General features: G+C 49.5%; 1 protein-coding gene across 1 annotated transcript; it reads right to left on the bottom strand.

Annotated features, from left to right (window-relative positions):
- Nucleotides 1-7,601: 7,601 nt before the first annotated feature.
- On the bottom strand, nt 7,602-9,276 carry LOC104140938 (transcription factor SOX-3). Its single transcript, XM_009669975.2, has one exon. The coding sequence runs from the start codon at nt 9,004-9,006 to the stop codon at nt 8,044-8,046; it is 963 nt and encodes a 320-aa protein (XP_009668270.2). The 5' UTR covers nt 9,007-9,276; the 3' UTR covers nt 7,602-8,043.
- Nucleotides 9,277-21,505: the final 12,229 nt, after the last annotated feature.

Genomic DNA, 21,505 nt, shown 5'->3' with positions numbered 1-21,505 from the left:
AAGTAGCCTTATTAAAGGCTGAGCTTCCCCTTTGGAAGGGTTCTTGCGTCTCTTATAGTGAGCAAACCCAAATCCTCTCCCTCCCACCTGAGTTGGTTAGCTCTACAGTTATAATGCTGACTTTCTTAGGAATTTCTTGTCCTTGCTGAGCAAGGTCTTTTCCATTTGCTTCTTTTTGCCCAGTGCTTCTGTGGGCAAGGCAGGGTAGAAATCTGAAAAGCCAGCTGGCAGCGGCTCCTACTAGCAACTGCTGAGATAGTTACCACGCAAGAGACTTATCTCAGCCAGCAAAATTTTGAAAACCACCCAGGAAGCCACCTATGACTGCTTTTCATTCAGGGATCATGTTCACCTACTTCCTTGTCACAAATCAGAGTGGACAACCTAGTGCTGTAACCACAAAGTACTTTCAGAAAAAGTTAAAATGTCTCTATTTCAGTACAGAGTATCCTTCTTCAGCTGGCCTCCATCGAGACAGAGAAACCTCTGGCTTCACTTAACTGTGCTTTCAACCCAGACTAACTTGCCCATATGGGGCTACTCAAAAAGGACATTTGCTGCTCCTCTCCCTACTTTGCACTGAAGATGCTGGCTGATCAGATCAAGTACTGCAAGTCTGCCAGTGTCTTCCCTGGCAGAAGTTCTCTGTCAGAAACTGGCTGGAACTACAATTTGGTGAAAGCAAGCTGACATTAGCAATTCTGTTAGGGAATGAGGGATTTTCACACAATGAAATCTCAATGTAAGGAGAAATGAAATGTGTTAAGATTGTGCGTAGCAGAAGACCAGCATCCTGAATTCACATTCTGACAGCTTGCTAAAAATGTATTTGCCTGAAAAGGAGCTGGACTGCATGCTCAGTACTGCCCCAGATGTGGGGGCTACACTCACATGCAGTTTCTTATCTTGGCAGGGTTGAGGAGGAAATAGGGCCAAGCAGAATCAGAACTGGAATGAGACATGGGAGCGCAAAATCTCTTCCCATGCTTGCTCAGTGCTGCTGAAGTCTACATGGGCTGGCCTAAATTCTAGTCCTCTCTTGAACAAGATTGTAGAAGTTTCCACATAACAGGAAAGCCAAATGATCTGCTAGATTTTGGCGTTCTCCTCCATGCAGTTCACAAGTCTCCTCCCATCATTAATCAGCCTATCAGTCACCAGGTGACAAGGTAACTCCAGGGGGGCTGTTCTCTACTAGAGGTCCAAAACAATGTTTTTTTCCCACTCTAGAATCACTAGCAAGAGATCTTTCAACATCATCATGGTCTAAATTTTTAAATAACCTGTTTTACTGCTGTCCAAATAAAAAACAACAAGATAACCCTCATTTCTTTTCCTGATTCATCCAAAATTATCACAGAGCTTTCAAATCAAAACATTTTACTCTCGGCTAGAATAATTCCTCTTCTACACAAATGTAAATGGAAATGTATTGAAGAGAAGTAGATAACAGAAAAGTCACTGCAAAAGGAAGCAAAATACTTTCAAGAAGCTGGAATCTGTATCATTGCCTGGAGAGCAGTTTAAGAAACGCTTTGCCATAACATCATAGCAACTCATGTAGACCTGCTGAATGTCTAAAAGACCACACAGAATGACCGCTACACATACATCTGCAGTTTGTATATTCAACTCCTTTACTTCCTTTTACTACATGTTTCAGGAGCATGGCAATTAATTCATGGTGCTATCCCAGCTGTGGTAGGCTCATAAAAAAATCACACCTGTTCCACAAACAGTCACCTGTTTAAAAGACTAAAGTTTAAAAGAAAGGAACTTTTGCCCAACAATGAATGTAAAGATTACTTTTATAAAGGAATTCCTACTGTGACGTTTCTGTTTACAGGCTGTAAAATGAAATCTGCCCAGTGAATCTTTTAAAAAAAAAAAAAAAAAGTTTTAGACCTACTGATTTAATATCTTCTCTAAACTCTGTGGAAGAGAAGCTTTTCTGACCTGGCAGCATAGTACAGTACAATGAAAATGAAATCAATGAAAAAGTGCCTTATCCTGAGCTCTGAATGGGCAAAGTTCCCACTGACTTTGAAGATTTCTTCCCTTGCAAATGGTATTCAAGAGCAGTTGTTACATGCACCTCAGCCACGTCCACCACTATGTTCCTTTTGTGTCAAGCAGATGTACAGAATTTTTGAAATCAGCACAGCAAGCTGTGAATGATGATGCACGAAATGAAAAAGCCCAGTCTAGTACAAAGAGGAAATCCTGAAAGCATGGTGCAATCACTGCTATACTATTTCCTATGGCCCGTATAGAAAAGATGCATAATATTCTTCATGAAGACAAAGAAAAAAGCTCACAGAGGCCAGAAGTCTCAATCAGAAGCCCCAGAAGAGATAAATGACTGAAGTTCCCAAGTTTTTAACATTGTTTAATTTCCCCCTTATCCCTAGGCCCTTCCTGACTCACGCCAGACTTCTTTCAAGCTCCAGGCTGCTGCGCACGTGGCATATACATGTAGCAATTTAGGGCTCTGCGAACCCAGTTGGGCGTGCATTTCTCTGGAAACAGCACAGCTTATGCAGTCGTTCATGCTTCACACTTACTCTCTCCCATCAGTTGAGGTGAGCTTGCAACAGTCCATCAGCACGTGAACTGTGATGGCCCAGCATAGATAAAGGTGTAGTGACTTCCAGGAGAGGAACTGAGCAAACAGCTCCGGGGCAGTAATGTGTTAAAACTCCACAACTTCTTGCTCGTGTGGACATGAATCAGAGTTACCCTAGCACAAGCATTTTTTTAACCACACCAAATCTATGCTCAGATTGGTTTAGCTTAATCTAATATATTACCAAATAAAAGTAACCTGGCATAAATATGGTTTAAATGAACTTAGCAACAGTAAAAGTCTTCTCATAAAGATGAGCATTATGAGACTAACACTGATTTGAATAACATTTAGCAAAACCTAATCTGAAGTGATATGTACTTTGCTTATTATGGAGGAACGAGCACATCTCATTATGGACATACTGTGAGACTCCCCAGACAATTCCCCCCCACCCCAAGGTCCTCTGCCACAATAAGTAGGCATAGGTCTCATTTTAGGGATTTGAAAACTAAGATATAAAATGAACAGAGTTTCTGAGGACAGCTTTGGACAGAACAAATCAGAAATCCTGTTTGCTCGACTACCAATACAAAGAAGTTAGTCGGGAACGGTATTCACAGCACAGAATAACTTTCCTTGCCCTGAGGATATTCTGTTATGAAATGACAGTCACTGTATTGCAATTATTACTGCATCCAGGAGCATCATTAAAAAGTCACCATAGAAAATTACACAGGGAGCTATTCTGGAAAAATTATTCTGCATTAGTGAATAAATTACCCCATGCAAACATGCTTGTAATAACAAATCTCCACTCCTTCCTCGAGAAAGTTAAAAAAAAAAAAAACTCAAAATTTACATATTTATGTTTAAGGTTTCTATGTTTTGTTGCTCCAGCCTTACCATAGAAAGAATCTGAGTCTGCACCATTTAAATTAAGTGGAGTTGTTTACAATAATTATACGATTAGGCTCCATGTAAGTAGAAAAAAAAGTCACACTGAACTTCTCACTCTCTGCATTGCTAGAGCCAGTAATATGCTCGTCCTGAACATCACCTAATTTCACTTTCTCAGTTGAATTCATTCCTACTAAACAATTCTTTCCATTAACACCAGGAGATAGACATGTGCCTATCTTTTTAATGTTCCTGAAAAGTATACTTTGCCTCATGTTTGTTATGAGAAAACACTGATTTATGAAGACTTTCAATCTGTCTCCTAATCATATGTTTTTTTTACTGAATTTAACATTCACCTCTCCTTACAGCAAAAAGGTTAGAAATAAAGAATGTGTGGTTTAAAAAATGTTCTGAAATGCCTACAACCAGATTCCTCTGCTAATTATTAAAATTTACTTCCCAACCAGACCATCTCTAAACTTCCATTTAAAATATTTTCACTTTTCACTTACCAATTTTTGTCCAAGCAAATAAACTGCAGCTCTTTGGTAAAAGAATGAGCCATCAGAACGTAACCCGATATGCTGTTTTTCGACAGACTAACAGTAGCACCAAGTGTGATCTTCCACTCTTCCATTCAACAAGGTGTTAGCACACAGCCTAAATATTGTCATTACACTTAAATGCTAACATTATTAACCACTCCACTGCCAACGTTCAGTCTTTCCAAGGATAATAGATACACTTGCCTGACATTCTAGTAGAAGGCTGTAATTTTTTCGCTATGCTAACGTTTGCTTGTGACTTTGCACGTGTAATAACTAGGCATTTCACTTTTAGCCCTATCCTGTAAAGTGCCATGGATTTCCGGAGTGAAGGATCCTGTGCAGCTGCAGATACAGTGCATCTTCCACAGAACCAGCATGTCGCACATAGCTGTTCATCACCTCACCTGTTCTCCCCGATGCCTTGATTCTGATCCCTCCCACAAAAGCATGAGCACGAAGGCTCTCAAAGGCATGGCTCAGAAGACACCTGGATTTAGCACATGCAGGCTGCACATCTGTGCCCAAAATAAACTGGAAATCTAAACATGAATATCAGTACAAATAAAGCATACCTTCATTACTTCTAAAGGGAACACGTCTCTCCATGTACTCCCCGGGCAAATTTCTGGAGTCCAAGCAAAGGATGTAATGGTACTTTTTGAAAGGAGTTGTCCTTCAGGCACTTCTCCCTCTTTGCTGTTGGCTCCCTGCTGAAAAATATATTTGTGTTTGGGGAGGAAGAGGCAGTTTATGTACTTGTACAAGGTCGGGTTCATTACCTTCTGCTGGCAATGAGTCTCTCTCACATCCTGTGGTGTGCAGGCCTGTTTACCACCATTTCCACAAGACTCTGCCCATGGCCAGCAACTAAAGGCCTATGAACCTCTGGACAGAGTTGAGACCCAGGAAGCTGAAAACTGTGTGGAGGACTTTGGGTGTCTTAAAATCAACAGCTCGGGAAAAGCATCCAGAAGCCAAACTACTGAGGTGAGCTTTCAGAGAGAACAAGCCACTCAGTACGGAAGAATCTCCCTGCAAGCCCCCGGGGACTTGCTCATAAACTCTCCCGAGCCCCTGACTTAGAGCAAACGACAAGAATAACTTCAATTCAAATACTACAAACCTTCGAAGAGTGGTGTTTCTGCACTTTCATAGCAGAGAATCCATTTCCAGAGCTCAGATGAGAAGAACAGCTATTTATAGTGATGCAGGTGCAATTCAACTTTGAAGACAGTAAATATAATTCCAGGGCTGGCAGAGCTTCACCTGCTCAGGAGCCCTCACTTCTGTCAGACTTGCACCAGACATCTTGCTGGGAGGGCTAAGCAAGAGCTGTTCGGGGGGAACAGGATCTCCTTGCTTTCTCTCCCAGAGCTTTCCTGGAACTGCCTGCTCTGGAGAGCACTGGGGAACAGTTCAGCTCAGAGCAGAGATGAAATGGGACCTATTGCTGCTCCAGCATTTCCCCGTGCACCAGCATCACTGACCTTACCACCTTCCCCCGGGCCTCTGGGGCATGGGGCCACTTCTCTCCGCAGGGCTCATAACAGGCACGCTCCTAGCTGAACGGTGGCAGTGGGAAGCGAGGAAAGCAATGCTGCAGGTTTGCCAGAGATTTCACTAGAAACGTTATGGAAGGAACGTATTAGGCCTGCACCAATCCCCGATGCAAAGTGATTGCCGCCCCCCCCCCAATTCCTGCTGCTCCTGAGGAGCAGGAAGTGCGTGCATGACCCCCCGGGGTTTACCCACATGAAGGGGAGCATGCCCGGGAGGGGGGGGTTATCGGTGCAGATGGACCCCGCATCCCGGGGGGAGCTAGGAGCCAGGCACACCGCAGCAGGGATGGGAGCTCTCCGCGTGCTCTCATAACGTCGAGTTTCTTCTCGGAAGCGGCAGGCCGCGGCACAGCAGAGCGGGGCCCAGGCTCGGCCAAGCTTCCTAAAGGCGAGCGAGCCCGGGCACCGCCGGCCCGGCGGCGGGCGAGGGCGCAGAGCGGCCGGGGCGCGGAGGGCGGCTCCCGCTCCCGCTCCCGCTCCCGCTCCCGCGGCAGTCTCGGCAGCCGTAAGGGAGCAGCGGAGGGGCGCGAAGCCTCCCCTACCTGCACTTCACCAAGAGCGAGCAGAGCAGGCCCCTTTACCCAAACAAAACAAAACAAAACGAAAACAAACAAACAAAAAACCCAAACCCTCCCTTTCCCTTGTCTTCTCTGTTAAGGCCGCGAAAAGGTTACCCGAAGCAGACGAAAAGCAGAGACTGACAGTTTTTGCGCAGCGAAAAGCACTGACCGTTTGCAAAGAAACTCCGGCCGCGGAGCTGCTGCCCGGCTCCTCGGCGCGATCGCAGCCCGCTCCCGCAGCCCCGCCGGGCCGGCGCACAAAGCCGGCCGCCCCAGGAGCACTTAGGGCAGAAAGGCCAGGAAACAACGGGTTTTGCCACGGAGCCGCTGCGCGGCCGCGGAGCCCAAGGAGGGATGAGCGCGTCCCTGCTCGCCCCGGCCCCGCTGCGGCGCTCCCGCGGGCGAGGGGCTGCGCCTCGGAGCGGTTCCGCAGCGCCAACAGAAATACACCCACGAATAACACAGACCCCTGAAAAAGAGAGAGAGAGTTGTCCAGACTAAAACACTCGTCAAGCACGCTGAAGACTGAATTATTTATTTCCTCGAGGGACTCCTGTAACCATTCATTTTTAATAGAGTCTAATTAAGAGTTCCCCGGCGGGTTTTACGTCTGTTAATATTTCAGCCGAGCTCCAGTTTCCAGGCAAATCCTCCAGGGCAAAATTTCGAGGCGCGCACCTTTAACCCGCTTCCCTCCCCGTCGGCCAGGGGAAACCTCCTGCGCGGAGAGGCAACAAGTGGCCGGCGGGACCCGCAGCGCCGGCGCTGCGCGGCACGTCCGAAGCCGCAGCGCTTTCCTTGCCCGGCTCTCCCTTTTCTTTACCAGAAAAGGAAGTCAGCTCGAAGGTGCCCTCGTTTCTCCCGCTCCCTCTGCGAGCAAAACTCCACCAGGCGACTCCGGCAGAAACCCTACCGAAAAGCGGCGGGCGGGTTGCGGCTTCTCGGCCCGGCGCAGCGCGGCGGCAGCCGCAGGGCCGGGCCGGGGGTCGCGCTGCGCCGCCCCCGCCGCCGGCCCCGGCCCGCGCCCACCCCGCACAAACCGCCCGCAGACGCCCGAGGTGCCTCATATAAAATTTATTGATCTCTCTTCGTTTGGAATAAGGAAGAAAAGGAGGACCGGGGGAGGGAGGGAGGGAGGAAAGGAAGGAGTGTTTCGATAACTTCACTTTTTTTTTTGGGGGGGGGGGGGAGGGGGGAGAAGAGGAAAGAAATCCGGTAAACAAACTAAAACGTTTCTTCATCTGATATGTCAAAACATGTTTCACAGTAAAATTCACAAACCGATTTACATAAGTTTACAGCTTAAGAAAAACCCAGTCACACAACTTACTATAAATAAAAGAAATGCGTTTGCGACCCGCACAGCTCTCTTCCCCCCTCCCCCCTTTTAAGGAACAAACCCCTAAAGTTAAAAAGTCGTGAAAACTACAGGTTTTTGATAGAAACCAAGCGAGACTCAGGAGGGTGGGAAGAAAACAACATTTTTAAGAAACCACAACGAAAATGTAAACAACTGAACAACTGAATTTAAAAACAAAAACCCGCCGTTTTTCATTGCAACGCTAAAAATCAAACTGGAAGATGTAAGACCTTTTTAAAAAACTTTTAAGCGAATAAAACAGCGCCCAACCTAGCGGAAACCAGGAAAGAAGTTGCCGTGGTTTTAAAAACTTCACAGGGGCTTCTAGGAGGCAGGAGTTGTGCTCTATTAAAATAACAGCTTGCTCAAATAACTTTTTTCTCTTTTCGTACAAAAAGGACACATCTAACGGATTTCCTTTTAAAATTTCTTCAAAGTTAGTATTAAGTCTGCTAAGCCGAGCAACACTGCCGTACGTCCCGATATAGTCAAGGAGCGGTGGTGGGGTTAAGGATTAAGATGGGGAGCCGTCCGGAGCAGCCCAGTCTTATATGTGAGTTAATGGTACGGTACCATTGACGCCAGTCCCGGCACTCTGGTAGTGCTGGTGGACACTGTGTAACCTGCTGCCCTGCAGGGCGGAAGGGTCTGTGGCATCGCCCCCCGGGGGGAGATACATGCTGATCATATCCCGCAGGTCTCCCAGACAGGCCCTCTGCGAGTGGGAAGTGATGGCCGGAGGCGGCGAGCTGGGCTCGGATTTCACCACGGAGCCCATGGAGCCCAGGCTCATGGCCGTGGAGGGCTGCTGGCCGTAGGCGGCCGGGGACATGCTGTAGGTTGAAGCGGCGTTCATGTAGGTCTGGGCCGTGGACATCATGGGGCTGTACTGCAGGCCGCTCATGTCGTAGCGGTGCATCTGCTGCAGCTGGGGGCTGTTCATGCCCGGGTGCTGGCTGTAGCCCAGCTGGTCTTGCATCAGGGAGTAAGCCCCGTTGGTCCAGCCGTTCATGTGAGCATAAGTGTCAATCCTCTGACCCACCCCGACGGGGCTGCTCACCGCGTTGGCCCCCCCGGGGGCCAGCAGGTTACCGGGCAGCGAGTATTTGTCCTTCTTCAGCAAGGTCTTGGTCTTCCTACGGGGCCGGTATTTGTAATCCGGATACTCCTTCATGTGCACGGCCCGCAGCCGCTTGGCCTCGTCGATGAAAGGCCGCTTCTCGGCGTCGCTCAGCAGCTTCCAGTCCGCCCCGAGGCGCTTGCTGATCTCCGAGTTGTGCATTTTGGGGTTCTCCTGGGCCATCTTCCGCCGCTGGCCCCGCGACCACACCATGAAGGCGTTCATGGGGCGCTTCACCCGGTCCTGGTCCGAGCCGGCCCCCGCTCCGTTGCTGGCTCCACCGCCGCCGCCGCCGCCGCCTTTGCCGTTGCTCCCCGGAGCGGGGTTCCCTCCGGCGCTGCCCGGCGCGGGCTGAGGCGTCTTGATCTCAGTCTCCAGCATGCTGTACATGGCCGGAGCCGGCAAGAGGTGCGCCAGGTTGGCGGGCAGGCGGGCACCACGCCGGGGAAAGGAAGTTAAAAAAAAAAAAAAAAAAGTATATATAACGAAGGGAAAGAACCGGTCTGGGCGGCTGCTACAAGAGGAGAAGGAGGAGGAAGTTTTTCCGCCTGCCCGGCGGGCGGAGGCAGCGCTCCCCGAGCTGCTGCAACGGCGGCCGCGCCTGCGGTGCGATGGGCTGCGCTGCGCTTCCCGCGGGCAGCGCCGAGCAATGCGCGCACCTCTCGCGGGGCATTTGATTGACGGGCTATAAATGAGCGGGCGGCAGCCAATCAGCGCCCGGCTCCCGACAGGCCCTGACGGATGGTAATTGACCAGCTGGTTACGGGGGGAAGGAAAAAGGGGGGGGGGAACGGGGGGAGGAGGAAAAAAAGTTGGCGTTGAGGGGCCGCTGGTGCCCGCAGCCGCGCTCCGGGCCGGGGCCCCGGCGCGCCCCGCTGCCCCCGGCGCTCGCGGAGCCCTGACCCGGCGCTGCCGGCGCTCTCGGCCGCCGGGGCAAGGCGGGAGCGGGGCAGAAGGGGAGCGGGCGGCCGCCTGCCGCGCCGCGGGGGCACGGCCGGCCCCGGCGCCGGGCGGGCTGAACCTGCCCGCCGGCGGGGAAGAGAGGAGGGGCTGGGCGGTGCGAGCCGGGAGCCATGCGTTTTGCCGGGCACAAAGAGATTTGGGGCTGCCGGGCGGGGTGCCGTGCCCTGTGCCAAGCCAGGAGGAGCCGCCTGGAGCCGGAACGAGCCCGCACCGCACGGACACCCTCTCCGCCCCCCGCAGCGGAGGAAGGAGCGGGGGGAGGGACAGGCACAGCTCTTCCCCTTCTGAGCTCTCTCCCGGGGTGGGAACGTACGCTGCCCTGCCGGCACCGGGACACTGCCGCCGGTACTCCATCCCGGTGCGCAACGGGCCGCCGGGCTGCTCCGGTCCCCGGGCCAGGGCCGGCGGAGCCAGCCGGGCGCGGGCTCCCGCTGCAGCCCGGTCCCCGAGGCCCCTTCCCCGCAGAGCCCGGGGCAGGCGGCGGCGCTGAGGACGGGACGGCTCTGCGCTGGGAGCGCGCTCCACCGGGCTGCCCAGCCATCCCCACCCTCGCCCACCTCTCTGCCACTTGAGTTTTTCCACTCGGCTGCCCCAAAGAGGGAGAGGGGGAGGAGCGGGCGCTTGCAGGAAAAAAAAAAAAAACGTTTTCATAGCAACAGCAAAGTCTCCTCCGTGTGAAAGAAAACTTCGGCGGGGGTAGGGGGGGGAGACGGCTGTAGCGAAGCTCGCCGGAGCTGTCAATCACGGGCTTCCCTTTCCTTCCCTCTCCTCTCCTCCCCTTCCCTTCCTTTTCCTTCCTTCCTTCCCCAGCGGCACAGACACACGCACCTGCAAGGACAGGGCTGGCAGCTCCTTAAAGGCACGGCGGGGATGGAGCCGTCCAGCCCGCCTCGCCTCGCTTCCCTCTGCCCCTGAAGGACCGGGGGAGAGGCAGGGGCGCGCTGTCCTGCGCTCCTACCCCTTCCTTCCTCTTCCTCCCCTTCCCCTTGCGCCCCGCTCCAGCTTCGCCGTGGGAAGCCGGGCAGCTCTCCCGGCCGGGCCAAGAGAGGCGACCTGAGCCCGGGGGTGCTCGGAGCCGCCCTGGGAGCCCCGGTGCCGGCGCAGGTGGGGAGCGCCGCCGGACCGCGGCGCGGCAGCTCCCCGCGAGCTGCCCCTGGAGGGGCGGCGCGGGGCGCGGGGGTGGGACGGGGAAGTGCCCGGGCGTTACATCCCGCACTGGGGGGCCCGGCTAGGAGGGAAACTGTCGGCGCAGCTCCGCCAACTTGGCAGCCCTTTGGTCCTGCCGTAAAGAGAAGATCGTAATAACGATGCTAATTCGTAAGGGCGGAGAGGACATCCGCAGCTCGGGCTGCGGGCTGCACCCGGAGGAGCAGCCCGGGGGCCGCCGCGCTGCGGACGCACCGCCGCCGGCCGCGGCTGGGGAGCGGGCGCTGGGAAACGCTGTGCTCCGCTCAGCGCTTCCCGCAGCCGCGGGAACGAAACGTGCCGGGACACCACGCCAGTGTCGGTATCCTGAAACTACTACCATGTCGGGGTGGTATTTTTATCTGAGCGGATCCGAGCACTATACTGATTTACCAGTTTAGGATGTCAATCATTTTGTGCGGATTTTTTTTGTCCCAATTTGACAAAAAACATCTGTTGAACAAAGTCGAAGGGGAAATAAATCCCACTTGTGATGAGCTACGGTGCAGTCAGCATTTTGTCTGTTTTTGTTTGTTTTGTTCCTGGTGTGTTCTTGGGTGAAGCCAAAATATTGCAGCCCGAAATGACAGGGTGACAGCGGAAGGTTTTGTTTCCAGGCACTATCATGCTAGGAAGCACACTTGGCTAGTAGTTCGCTTGTAACTTTTGCAACATATTGGAAAGGCTTCAGGCAGCTGTATTTTAGCTTAACCCCCTCCAAATATTTTGACCGCTCAAATCGAGGTCTAAGATGTGCCAGGCTGGGCTGGAAGACGGATTCTCTGATACTTGCTTTGACTGTTCTTTGAAATGACTCGATAGGAACGTTTGTTGAGGGGGACTAAATACACTTGGTCGCATGCAACGAAAAATGAGATGATAGATGGGATTAGAGAACGTGTTGAAACCCTGTGAACAGGATTTCCCTTCGATATCTAAACGCTCTAAATAAATGTTACAACGTTAAGTTGCAGGCTCCTTTATCTTGCCTTTCAACTTGTTCGCGCTGTCTGAAACCCCAATTAAATAATTTTTTTTTTTCAAGGAGCACACTCGATTTAACGTCTTAAGATCGGTATTATTTCAAAGCTAGATTATTTCTCTTGAAACATCACTAATATTATTATAGATAAATATAAGCCTGGCGGAATAAAGGAGTAAGTATAGGCTCATGTACTTCCACAGACTACGAAGCTCACTGCGCTAGGATGTCGATTCCGCACGCTCTCTTAGGAGCACTTACAAAATTTGGTAGATGCTTATTTCCAGAAGATGGCATGAGCAGGAACACGCTGCTCGAAACACCACGCTCTCCGACACAGCTCTGTCTCGGTAGCAGTGACGGGCGCACACAAAAAGCGCCCCGGGCGATTTCTCAAGTGACCGGCGATGTGAGCACACAAGAAGAGAGCCAGAAGCCCGCTCCTCTCCCGGGTCCGGCAGAGCCCCATGCCAGTGGGGTGCTTGGGCCCGGAGCCGGCCCCCCCTCCCCGCGGCGCGCCGTGACGAGCCCTGTGCCCGGGCCGCCGCGGTCCCCGCACGGTGCCCCCCGGCGATCCGCCCCGGCCGCGCACCGGAGCTCGGGCGCGGGGCTCTCAGGGCTCCGCGGCACGCACGGCTCCTCGGCACCCGCGCAGCTCGGCCCTGGCTGCGCCCCGCGGCACAGCCGCGAGCGCGGCCGGGAGCCTCCCTGCAAGGAGCGGGGCGGCGGCCGGGAGCGGGCCGCGCTGCGGGGCGAGGGGGCGCGGAAAGCAAAGCAAGGGCAAGGGCAGGGAGACGCGGGGAGCAGCTCCGCAGGTGGGCACTCGGGGGCGAAGCCGCTCTCTCACACGCAAGCGAGACCGCAGGGAGAAGAAGTGGCTCCTTCTCTCTCCCCTGGTCTGCAAAGTACACATCGACGGTGGGGCGGGGGGGGGGGGGAAGAGGTGGAAACGCGGCATCCCCTGCTATACCGCCTGCTGCTTTTTCAAATCATCTGCGCAGCGCTCGGAGAGGTCTGATCCCCCACCCCTCGGGCCAAACGCCTTGCAGCCACAAGCGGATTCAAGCCCCCGTTTGGAGCTGGCGCCTCTGTCTTACCCGTCCCGGAGGACGGAGCCTGCGGAGTTGCTGTGAAGCAGGGAAGGGGGGAGAGGGCCGGAGAGCACCCAGTGAGCGCAATAAACGGGGCGGGGGGAGCAAGCCCTCACGCCTGGAGCCATTTTCCTAAAGCGCTTCCCGCGGCAGGAGAGAGCCCCTCCGGGGCTGGAGAGCCCCGTGTGTCTGGCGGGGGTAGGGGGCACTTGGGGTCGTCTAAATACAGTTGTCAATGGCAGAGAAGCCCTTGGGTTTTTTTATTGCTTTTGTTTTTCTTTTTGGTGACAAAGGAGCGTGAGGCGAAATCAGGACTTTACAACACAATCCAACTTGAACGCGAAAGACACTCCACGGTTGAAAAGGCACATTTGAAAGGGACGGTCTGCTTCTTACGCGGTCAGCACTTAATATGCAATAGCCATTAATATCTGTTAATTGCATCTCCAGCAGAGGTTTGGGGAATCTTGGAACCGTGTCAGGAAGGATCGCTGGCTTTTCAAGAATAACGCTATGCACCAAACCGGCCCCATTTAATCCTATTATTAAAACAACACCCCGGTCCCCCCAGCCTAACTCCCGAGTGAGATCAGCGAGGACTTGTCCTCGAAACTTCCCCACACAAGGCAGCCGAGAGCTCCCTTGCTTGGACCCTGCTGACCCTCGCTAGGAAATCAAAGCTCTTCTCCCGAAAATACCCAGGCTTTCAGCGACGCTTAAGACAAAAGTTCACGTGCTTTTTTGCTTGGTTCCCGTTTTAAGCTCGAATCCGCGCCCTCCCCCAGAAGTTTCCAACGTGGTAACGCGGCTGCTAAACGGATCATTTCAAGCTGGTTCTGCAGCCCCAGGTCGTTACCTTTAGGCGGGATATTTTTTATTCCTCTTCTAACAGTGTCACGTCAAATAAGCAGCTACAAGCTGCCTGCAAGGCTGCCCGCCTCGCTGCTCCGCTAACATGGCTGGACCTCGCAGCCTGGCGAGCGGGATAACAAATGACTAGTCCCGACAAACGAGCCTCAGCGCCTTCGTTCTGCGACTTTGCCAATACTTCGCCGCCTGGATATCGATACTGCACTAGCGACTGCAGTTGTCCCCGCTGCTCATACATACAGGAAACCAGGGGATACTTTTGGTAACCTCATTAAAAAATCGCAGCCATTAAGAACCAAAATCTTAAGTGCGCGGGTAAAAATCGGGCAGCGCCGTTTGGGTACAGATCGATTCCTTTGAACTGAGGCTCCAGCGCATTCAGGGGACGGCGGCGAATGTTGTTTTTAATCGCTTTTTTCCCCCAGCTGAACTTTTATTTGGCTTCTGACAACAATAGCGGGCTGCAAACAGACCTCTCGGAGCGCCCAATGAATAGGCTCTTTTCTAGCCCGGATTGTTTCCACCGCCACAAAAAACAACCAGTAGCTCCGTTTCTTAATTGGGTTGTTCCTGGCCCTCGCTCATTCAGGTGTTCGCGAGGAATTTGTTTATTAGCCTTTGACAAACAGCTCTTCCTGATAATCGCCTCATGGGGCTGGCTTCAGCAGGAGGGGAGGGATGGGGGGGAGATTGCTAATAAGGACCCCCTCCATCTCCAAGTTACTAATTAACAGAGTTGTACAGGGGACCACCAGCAGAGGACAACTCACCAGGACTCGCTGCGGAGCCCCGGGGAAACTTGGCTCATGTGTTTTCACGCGAAAACACCGAGGAAGAAACTAGCACGAAAACTGATGCTCAGGGAACCCCACTACCCACTGCATCAACGGCGGCTGCCGCAGGGCAGCTGGCGCCGAGTCTGGCCAGGAATCCGTTCTAAAGAGACGAGACAACAACAGGAACCTGCCACAACTTTCCCCGCCTGTTGTAACGCCGACATCTAAACCCCCGCAAGGTTCATTCTCCCTGCCCCTGCGCAGCGCAGGCTCTCGCCCCGCGCGTTTGCCCGCGCGTTCATTTCTCGCCCTCGGCCTCCGCTGAGCCCCCCCGCGCGGCGGGAGCCGGCTGCCCTCTCCCCGCGGGCCGCCGAGCCCCCCCGGGCCAACGACCCCCCCCCCCAGCCGCCCGTGGCCGGGCGGGTGCGCCGCGGACAGAGCATCCCGGCCCGGGGCTCCGCCGTGCGCTGCGCGGCGCCGCCGAGCCCCTTGCCGCCCCCCTCCGGCCAGGGCCCGGGCGCTGCGGGGCGCGGGGTTCCCAGCCCGCTGCCGCCCAGGGCCAGGCGGGCGCTCAGCAGTCCGGCCGCGCCGCTATTTGCGGGACACGCACTTTCGGACGGAATGAGCGGCCCCCGTGCGCGCCCACGCCGCGGCGCGGAGACACGCGTGGAGCTGGCTGCGCGGGCGGCCGCGGATCTGCCCCCAGCATGTTTTACTGGAGAGACGGGGCTGCCTCGGTCACCCCCTGAGCCCTCCGCGGTCTAACTGCGCGTTCCCGCGGACGCAGCAGGTCCCGACGGGGCAGGTCCGCCCGCCTGGCGGGCCCGGGCGCCGCTGCCCCGGCCGCCCCCGGTGCCTTTTCCTCCCCGCGCCGGAACCCGCCGGCCCGGCCCGGTTACTTGTTGCGATGTATTTATTAGCGACCGATTCCCCGGCGCTGGCGACATGGTGACAACTGAGAGGTCGCCGCGCTTATTTTTCCAAAAAAAAAAAAAAAAAAGAAAGAAAAAACACCAAACCAAATCACGTCTGCTCTTCCCATTTAAAACTTCGTGAACCTTTCCTGTAATATTTTCTCTACAGATCCTGTAAACCACCTTATTTGCTGGTAATGATGGCTAGCTCCCTTTTATGAGTTATATTAGAAATCAGGCATTAATTGTACAACTCTAACTTTCTAATTAGCTGAGAATAAACTATTCATTAGTGGCAAATTAAAATCAAAACATATCTTATTCCTACTCTTGGACATACAATTTTGAAGGCACATATTGTTTCACACTACAGCCAATATCATTGGCACAGCAAATCGAGATCCTGAAAGGTTTCTCTCCAGGATAAATAATTAAAATATATTCTACTTTAATTGACATTATAGAGGACACAAATGAGGTTTTCCTTTTAGAAAGAAATAGCAGTTTCTAAATAAAGCTTTGCAGGCTGCAGAATGGAGGTTTCAACCAAATGAATAGTCATTACTACCTTTTCAATGATGTGGGCCTTTTGATCAGAAAAGAAATTAGCTCTAAAGGACAGACAATAGGAAGCCTGCCCTGCAATAGGAAGAAAATTAGATGGCTAAGGCTCTTAACAACACCTATTTCTATAAACCATGGAGCTTCTTGCTTTTCAATTACAGCTGTTCATTTCATATAAGAAAGTGGAAAAACACAAGGGGAATATAAACTCTGTTGCACCAAAAAGCCCAAGATAGGGCAGGCAAGCAGGCTTTCTACTTCCCTTTGTTTTCATTATAATCAGTTAGCTAATATTGTATATTTTGTAGTGCTAAAGCTATAGAGTATAGTTCTCTAGGTCAATCAAGCAATCAAGATGGATCATATTCAGTAAAGGAACTAGTAATACATGAGAAACTTTAAGTTAGGTAGTTGGATGTTTCCACTGCACATCAAATAATCTATTGAACGTACATCCCATACTTGCATGTATTTCTCAGAGAAAACAAAGTAAGACTGAAGAATCTGAGGAAAAGGGATTGCTGAATAATACTCTGCTACGTCTTGGTTATAACAAAAAATAGCTCCAGTTCTTCTGATTTAAAATGAGTACTCTTTCGTTATACTCAGGACCGAGAAATTACTTCAGATATGTTTTCTCCACTTCATTTTTAACTCACACATCTTGGCTATTTTACCAACTATATTCCTAATTTATTTCTAAAAATTAAAATCCACTTGTGCTTTAACATTAAAATATGGGTTCTCTAGAGTATTATCTTTGTGTCTCTTATTTCTCTTGCATACAAAACCAATGTAAGTTTTCATATGCAATCATAAAAATTATAAAATCACACTGTTATCATAAAACACAGAATAACACACCATTATTTCTCCACATCTCCACACCGTTATTCCTCCACTCCTCCCTAGTCACAGCTTTGAGATTATGTGTAACGAGTAGTGATAATTTATTAGCCATGTAATGTACTGTAATTCAAACAATCTTTCAGTGATGATTTGAACACATCATAGCCACAAAGCTTTATCATAAACAAGTCCTGCTCATTCTCCTATTCACTTTGCTGGACTATAGAGTTCTCCTTTACAAATAAGAAAATATCAAACTATAAAGATTTCTTTCTTTCTCTCACTCTTTCTCTCTCATACTAGATGCTTAGAAATGAGGCTACCTGGCTAATTCAAAGGGATGATCAAATACATATTAACTGTTTTTGCTGTGTCTTATTAAACTCTTCACCCTCAATTAAGTATTCAACTAAAAATGACTTCCCTTGTTCAGAAAACTAAATCACATTTGTCTTCTAACTAGAAATGTTTTTAACGTGAGATACGAACAAGCAGGAATATACAACAAGAAGCAGCTTCATCTGTTAATAATGATTCCTTAACTCTCAAATTGAAGTCACTAATACCAGTATTTGAAGTAATCTCCCTGCTTTAGTATATTCTGCTTTACTACTGGTTAGAGGATTATGATTAATGCAAGTCTTTGCCTCACTTTTTACTGGGGAAAAACTTCAATTTGCTTTGCAAGATCTTCCTTGAAATGTAATTTTATTTGAAATGAGTTTATCAGAGAAAAGTTATCGATCGTATCTAGTGGGAAAGACCCCCCCGCCAGGCAAATAGAGAGCTCAAGTGTCATTGTGACTTCTGCAGCTCACAACATAAAACTTGTGTCAATATCTGCTTCAGTGAGAAGATCAAGAACTCTGGGGAAAACCCAATACCGATGCTGTGATCCTCAGGTCAGACCTAATGATGATGCTTTGTTTCAGATATTGTCTTCAATCCCTGTGGACAACTGGAAGGTAAAAGAACTGCCTCCACGAGAAAGAGTGGATCTGAACTGAGTCTTGAAATCTGAACATCTGGCTGGAAGTCTCCAAGTGTCAGAGCAATGAGATTCTGGATCAATGTTTTGCTAAGAACAGAGAAGTACTGATTCCACCAGTTTTCCTTCTCCAGACCTATCAGGACCATGTGCAGGGCAGAGACTTGGAGACAGCGCTCCTTGCTCTGTGGTGCAGTGATGAGGTGCAGGACTGGAAGGTGCTTTCAGGTGGATTACACAGTCAGTCTGAAAGCAGGTGTTAAGAAATCACGTTAGAAAACAGAAAAAAAAAAGAGAGGGAGAGAAAAGCCTTATTCTGACAGATCAAAACAAATGGCTGCTCAGTAGTCTGTGAGTGTAGCACGGAGGGGAAGAAGCGATTTAGTATGCAGTCCTGAGGCTACTGCTTGAAGGGCCTGTTAGGAAGTGAGGAAGAGGATGCTGTGCAATGCAGGCAAAACGACGGGAAAGAAGTTGCAAAAGGAACTATTTAGTGGCAGAGAAGGGAAAGCAGGTGGGAGACAACGCACAGTCTGCAGGGCAGTTTACATCCTTTGTGGCACTGTTGGTTTCCCTGTTGTTATCTTTTCCTGCCGTCAGCTGCCACCGTCTTCCTGGCCCACCCCATTCATGCTTTCACCGAATAGCCTGTCAATATAAGATCCAGTTTCTCTTGCAAAGGATTCCATGACCCCATGGAAAACAATATAATCTCACAAAACTGTCATTACATGCAGCTATACTTGATTTGGATTTAACTTAACTTAAAGACTTCACAAACAATGCATATCCAAAGGATTCCTGGTGAAGTGTTCGGATTAGCATTTTTAAGTATATTGTACAGAGGTTATTTAATCCATAGGACTGCTCAGTCATATTTATTTATTAGATGATATTTGGGATTAGGGTTGAAGTTTATTTGTAGGCTGATAAGAATACACTTGGTATTTATGATTTTCATCAGTGCTAATGCAGGCTTGATTTCTCTCTCTGGTTTCTGATTTCTATACAAAATGTTCATAAGGACTCATTCCTACATTCTTTGCACACCAAGGATTCTCAGTTAAGCTAACGGAAAATTAGTGGAAGGTAGCTGAGCCCTAGGGCTGCACAGAAAGCTATTGCTTCCAATCCACCGAAGCCAGACTGTTCTTATCAGTGGAGATGCTATTTCTTATTGCAGATTGAGTCAAACTACACCGTATGAAGAATGGCAGCTAGATCACACAAAGTACGGCAACATTCATTTACAGTCTTTAAATGAAAAACAAGAGGTTTATTCTTCCATTTTCTAGTCTTACCAACCTTCCACAAATTGAAATGGACTGCAAGTTCTATTTGTGGGCCTTTATGGCTCTTCCTAATCATGGCATTTGAATATCTCACAATCATCAGTGAAGTTTTCACTTAACAGCACTCCACGTGAGGTAGGGAAGTATTAGCTCTACTCACAGATGAGAAATTCAGACAGTGGGCATAATAATGAAGCACAAAAACTTTCTGAGGGACACAGGAAATATATGGAATAAGCTCTCCTGTGCTACACTAGCTCAGTCCAGCACTTGATCACCTGTAATTGATTATGTCCATAAATATTACAAGTTGAAAAGGACTCAAAAGCAAACCTGAACTATTGAAAAGTGAAGAGTCAGGTGTAAACTCTGTAATTATCTGAAACAATACAAACCAAAGGCCAGGACGGAAGAATCCAGCGAATGGAGAAAACGTGGTCAATCTCATCTCAAACTCTACATGCTTCTAACTCACCTAAGTAATACTTAAATAATATGCTTGGAATGAGCTGGGTACTGACTAGGGTAAACAGTTTATTATAGTAATTATAGCAAGAAAAGAGGAAAGAGTTTATAAAGGGTAAGAGCTAGCCTGCAAAAACATTTTGTTTCAAGCTCATTCAAGACATAGCTAAGGCAGATGGTTTTGGTTCACAGCTAGGATGTGAAACATGGAAAACCTACAGCTTCGTGTATCAGGGCAAGGGGGAATAGTAATCACATGTTGCTCTTTAAAAACATTTGCCAAAGATCCCGTGGCTCCTGCACTGCTTGGTTAACAAGATTATTTCCTAATCCAGGAGAGGGCACTCTGCGCTTCTTGCAGCATTAAGGTGCTTCTGAAGCGCTGACATGGGATGTATAGCTGCCAGGTAGAACACAGTTATGCAAGGGAAAAGTGTTACTTTTTTCTTATTCAAAACTAATCATGGGCCATAGAACATATTTAAATTTACAGTGTTATTATTCCTTTGGATTTCCTTAATTTTAAGTGTCTGAGGAAATGACAGCTACAGAGAAAAGATGTCTGTGCTGTTGTATAGCATGAAAATGCACAATCAGAATTAAGCAACAATCAACCTTCCCAGACTAATCATTTTCCATTGATAACTGTTGCACCGCGACTGTAGATTAATCAAGTAAAGATGAAGTCTTGAACCAACTATACATTTGTAGAGTTTATCGCCTTACGCTGGGGAAATCTACATACACACTGGCTTCAGCCTGAAAAGGCTGATATGAGACCTGCTGGATTTACACAGGACTAGTACTTACGCTGCTACAGCTTATGTGTAAAACTTTGACAATTAAGAGCAAAGATAAGCTCCACTGTTGGCTGATAAATGCTAACTTCCTGCCCAGGAAAGGACTAGACAGCAAAGAGGACATGGATTGGTCAAAAGAAAAGCCTTACCTCTAGGTCTTTGGTTCTGATCCCAGATGGTTACAAAAGAAAACCACCACCATCTGACAGATATTGCTGGCTTATGTACACCAAGTTAGGTATCCTCAGTTCTCTTACTCTGAACTGACTTTCAGATCATCAACTCTACAATAACTTGCAATTATAACTCAGACATAATGAACTGAATGTGGTATAGGGCCTGTACGTAGTCCTCCTGCACATAATAGCCCTCCCAGTTAAATTGCCAGGAAAGTGAAGATAAACAGGCCTTGCTGCCGTTTACATCATACCATTTGGGGTGAAATAGGACTTTTCATTTGAAAAAGTTGCTAACTGGGCACCTCTCCCTTTTTCTGTATTAACATCACACTCATAAAAAAGCAAAATTTCCATGCTCAGAAATTTGCTGGAAAAATTGTTGTTACAATGTAAAGTAGCATTCAATTTTTCCTTGTCATTTAGCAGTGATAAATGCAATGGCCATGCTTTCACTACATGTCTTTCTAATTTTTGCATTCCACCTCTTCGGAGGAACGCATTTGATCTATCTTCCGTCAGGCTGATTCGACAACTGGCAACGTGAACTATTTCTTCAGAGACAACTTATACACCTGACCTTGGGCTTATTGCCTAGAACGGAGTCGATATGGTTACACTAATAATATAGCTGCCATTTACACCAGTTACATGCTTGCAAAATGAAACTGTGATTTTTTACTTGTTATTCTCTTGGCATCGGGCCGGTGCCCGATGCATGTTTGCTCAACAAGCTGTTTCAGAAACTTTGACAATTAGAGCTTACAAATTTCAAAGTCATGTAATACCTAAAGGATGGTAACAGATACTTGCAACACCTTGATCAAATACACACACACACACACACACACACACACACATATAAAAGTGACTCTGATGGCACTGATAGTGTGATCAATACTGTTTAGCTTTTCATTTGGTTTGCCTGTCATCACCCAGAATTCTGATGTCTACAGATTAATAAAAAAGATACT

Source organism: Struthio camelus, chromosome 11 (assembly GCF_040807025.1).
Source record: "Struthio camelus isolate bStrCam1 chromosome 11, bStrCam1.hap1, whole genome shotgun sequence".
Classification (NCBI taxonomy): domain Eukaryota; kingdom Metazoa; phylum Chordata; class Aves; order Struthioniformes; family Struthionidae; genus Struthio; species Struthio camelus.
The sequence above is the reverse complement of the archived record's forward strand: the minus strand, read 5'-3'. Positions and strand labels throughout refer to the sequence as shown.

Excerpts from the sequence above, each read along its gene's own strand:
- LOC104140938 (XM_009669975.2), bottom strand. The coding sequence starts at position 9,006 with ATGTACAGCATGCTGGAGACTGAGATCAAGACGCCTCAGCCCGCGCCG.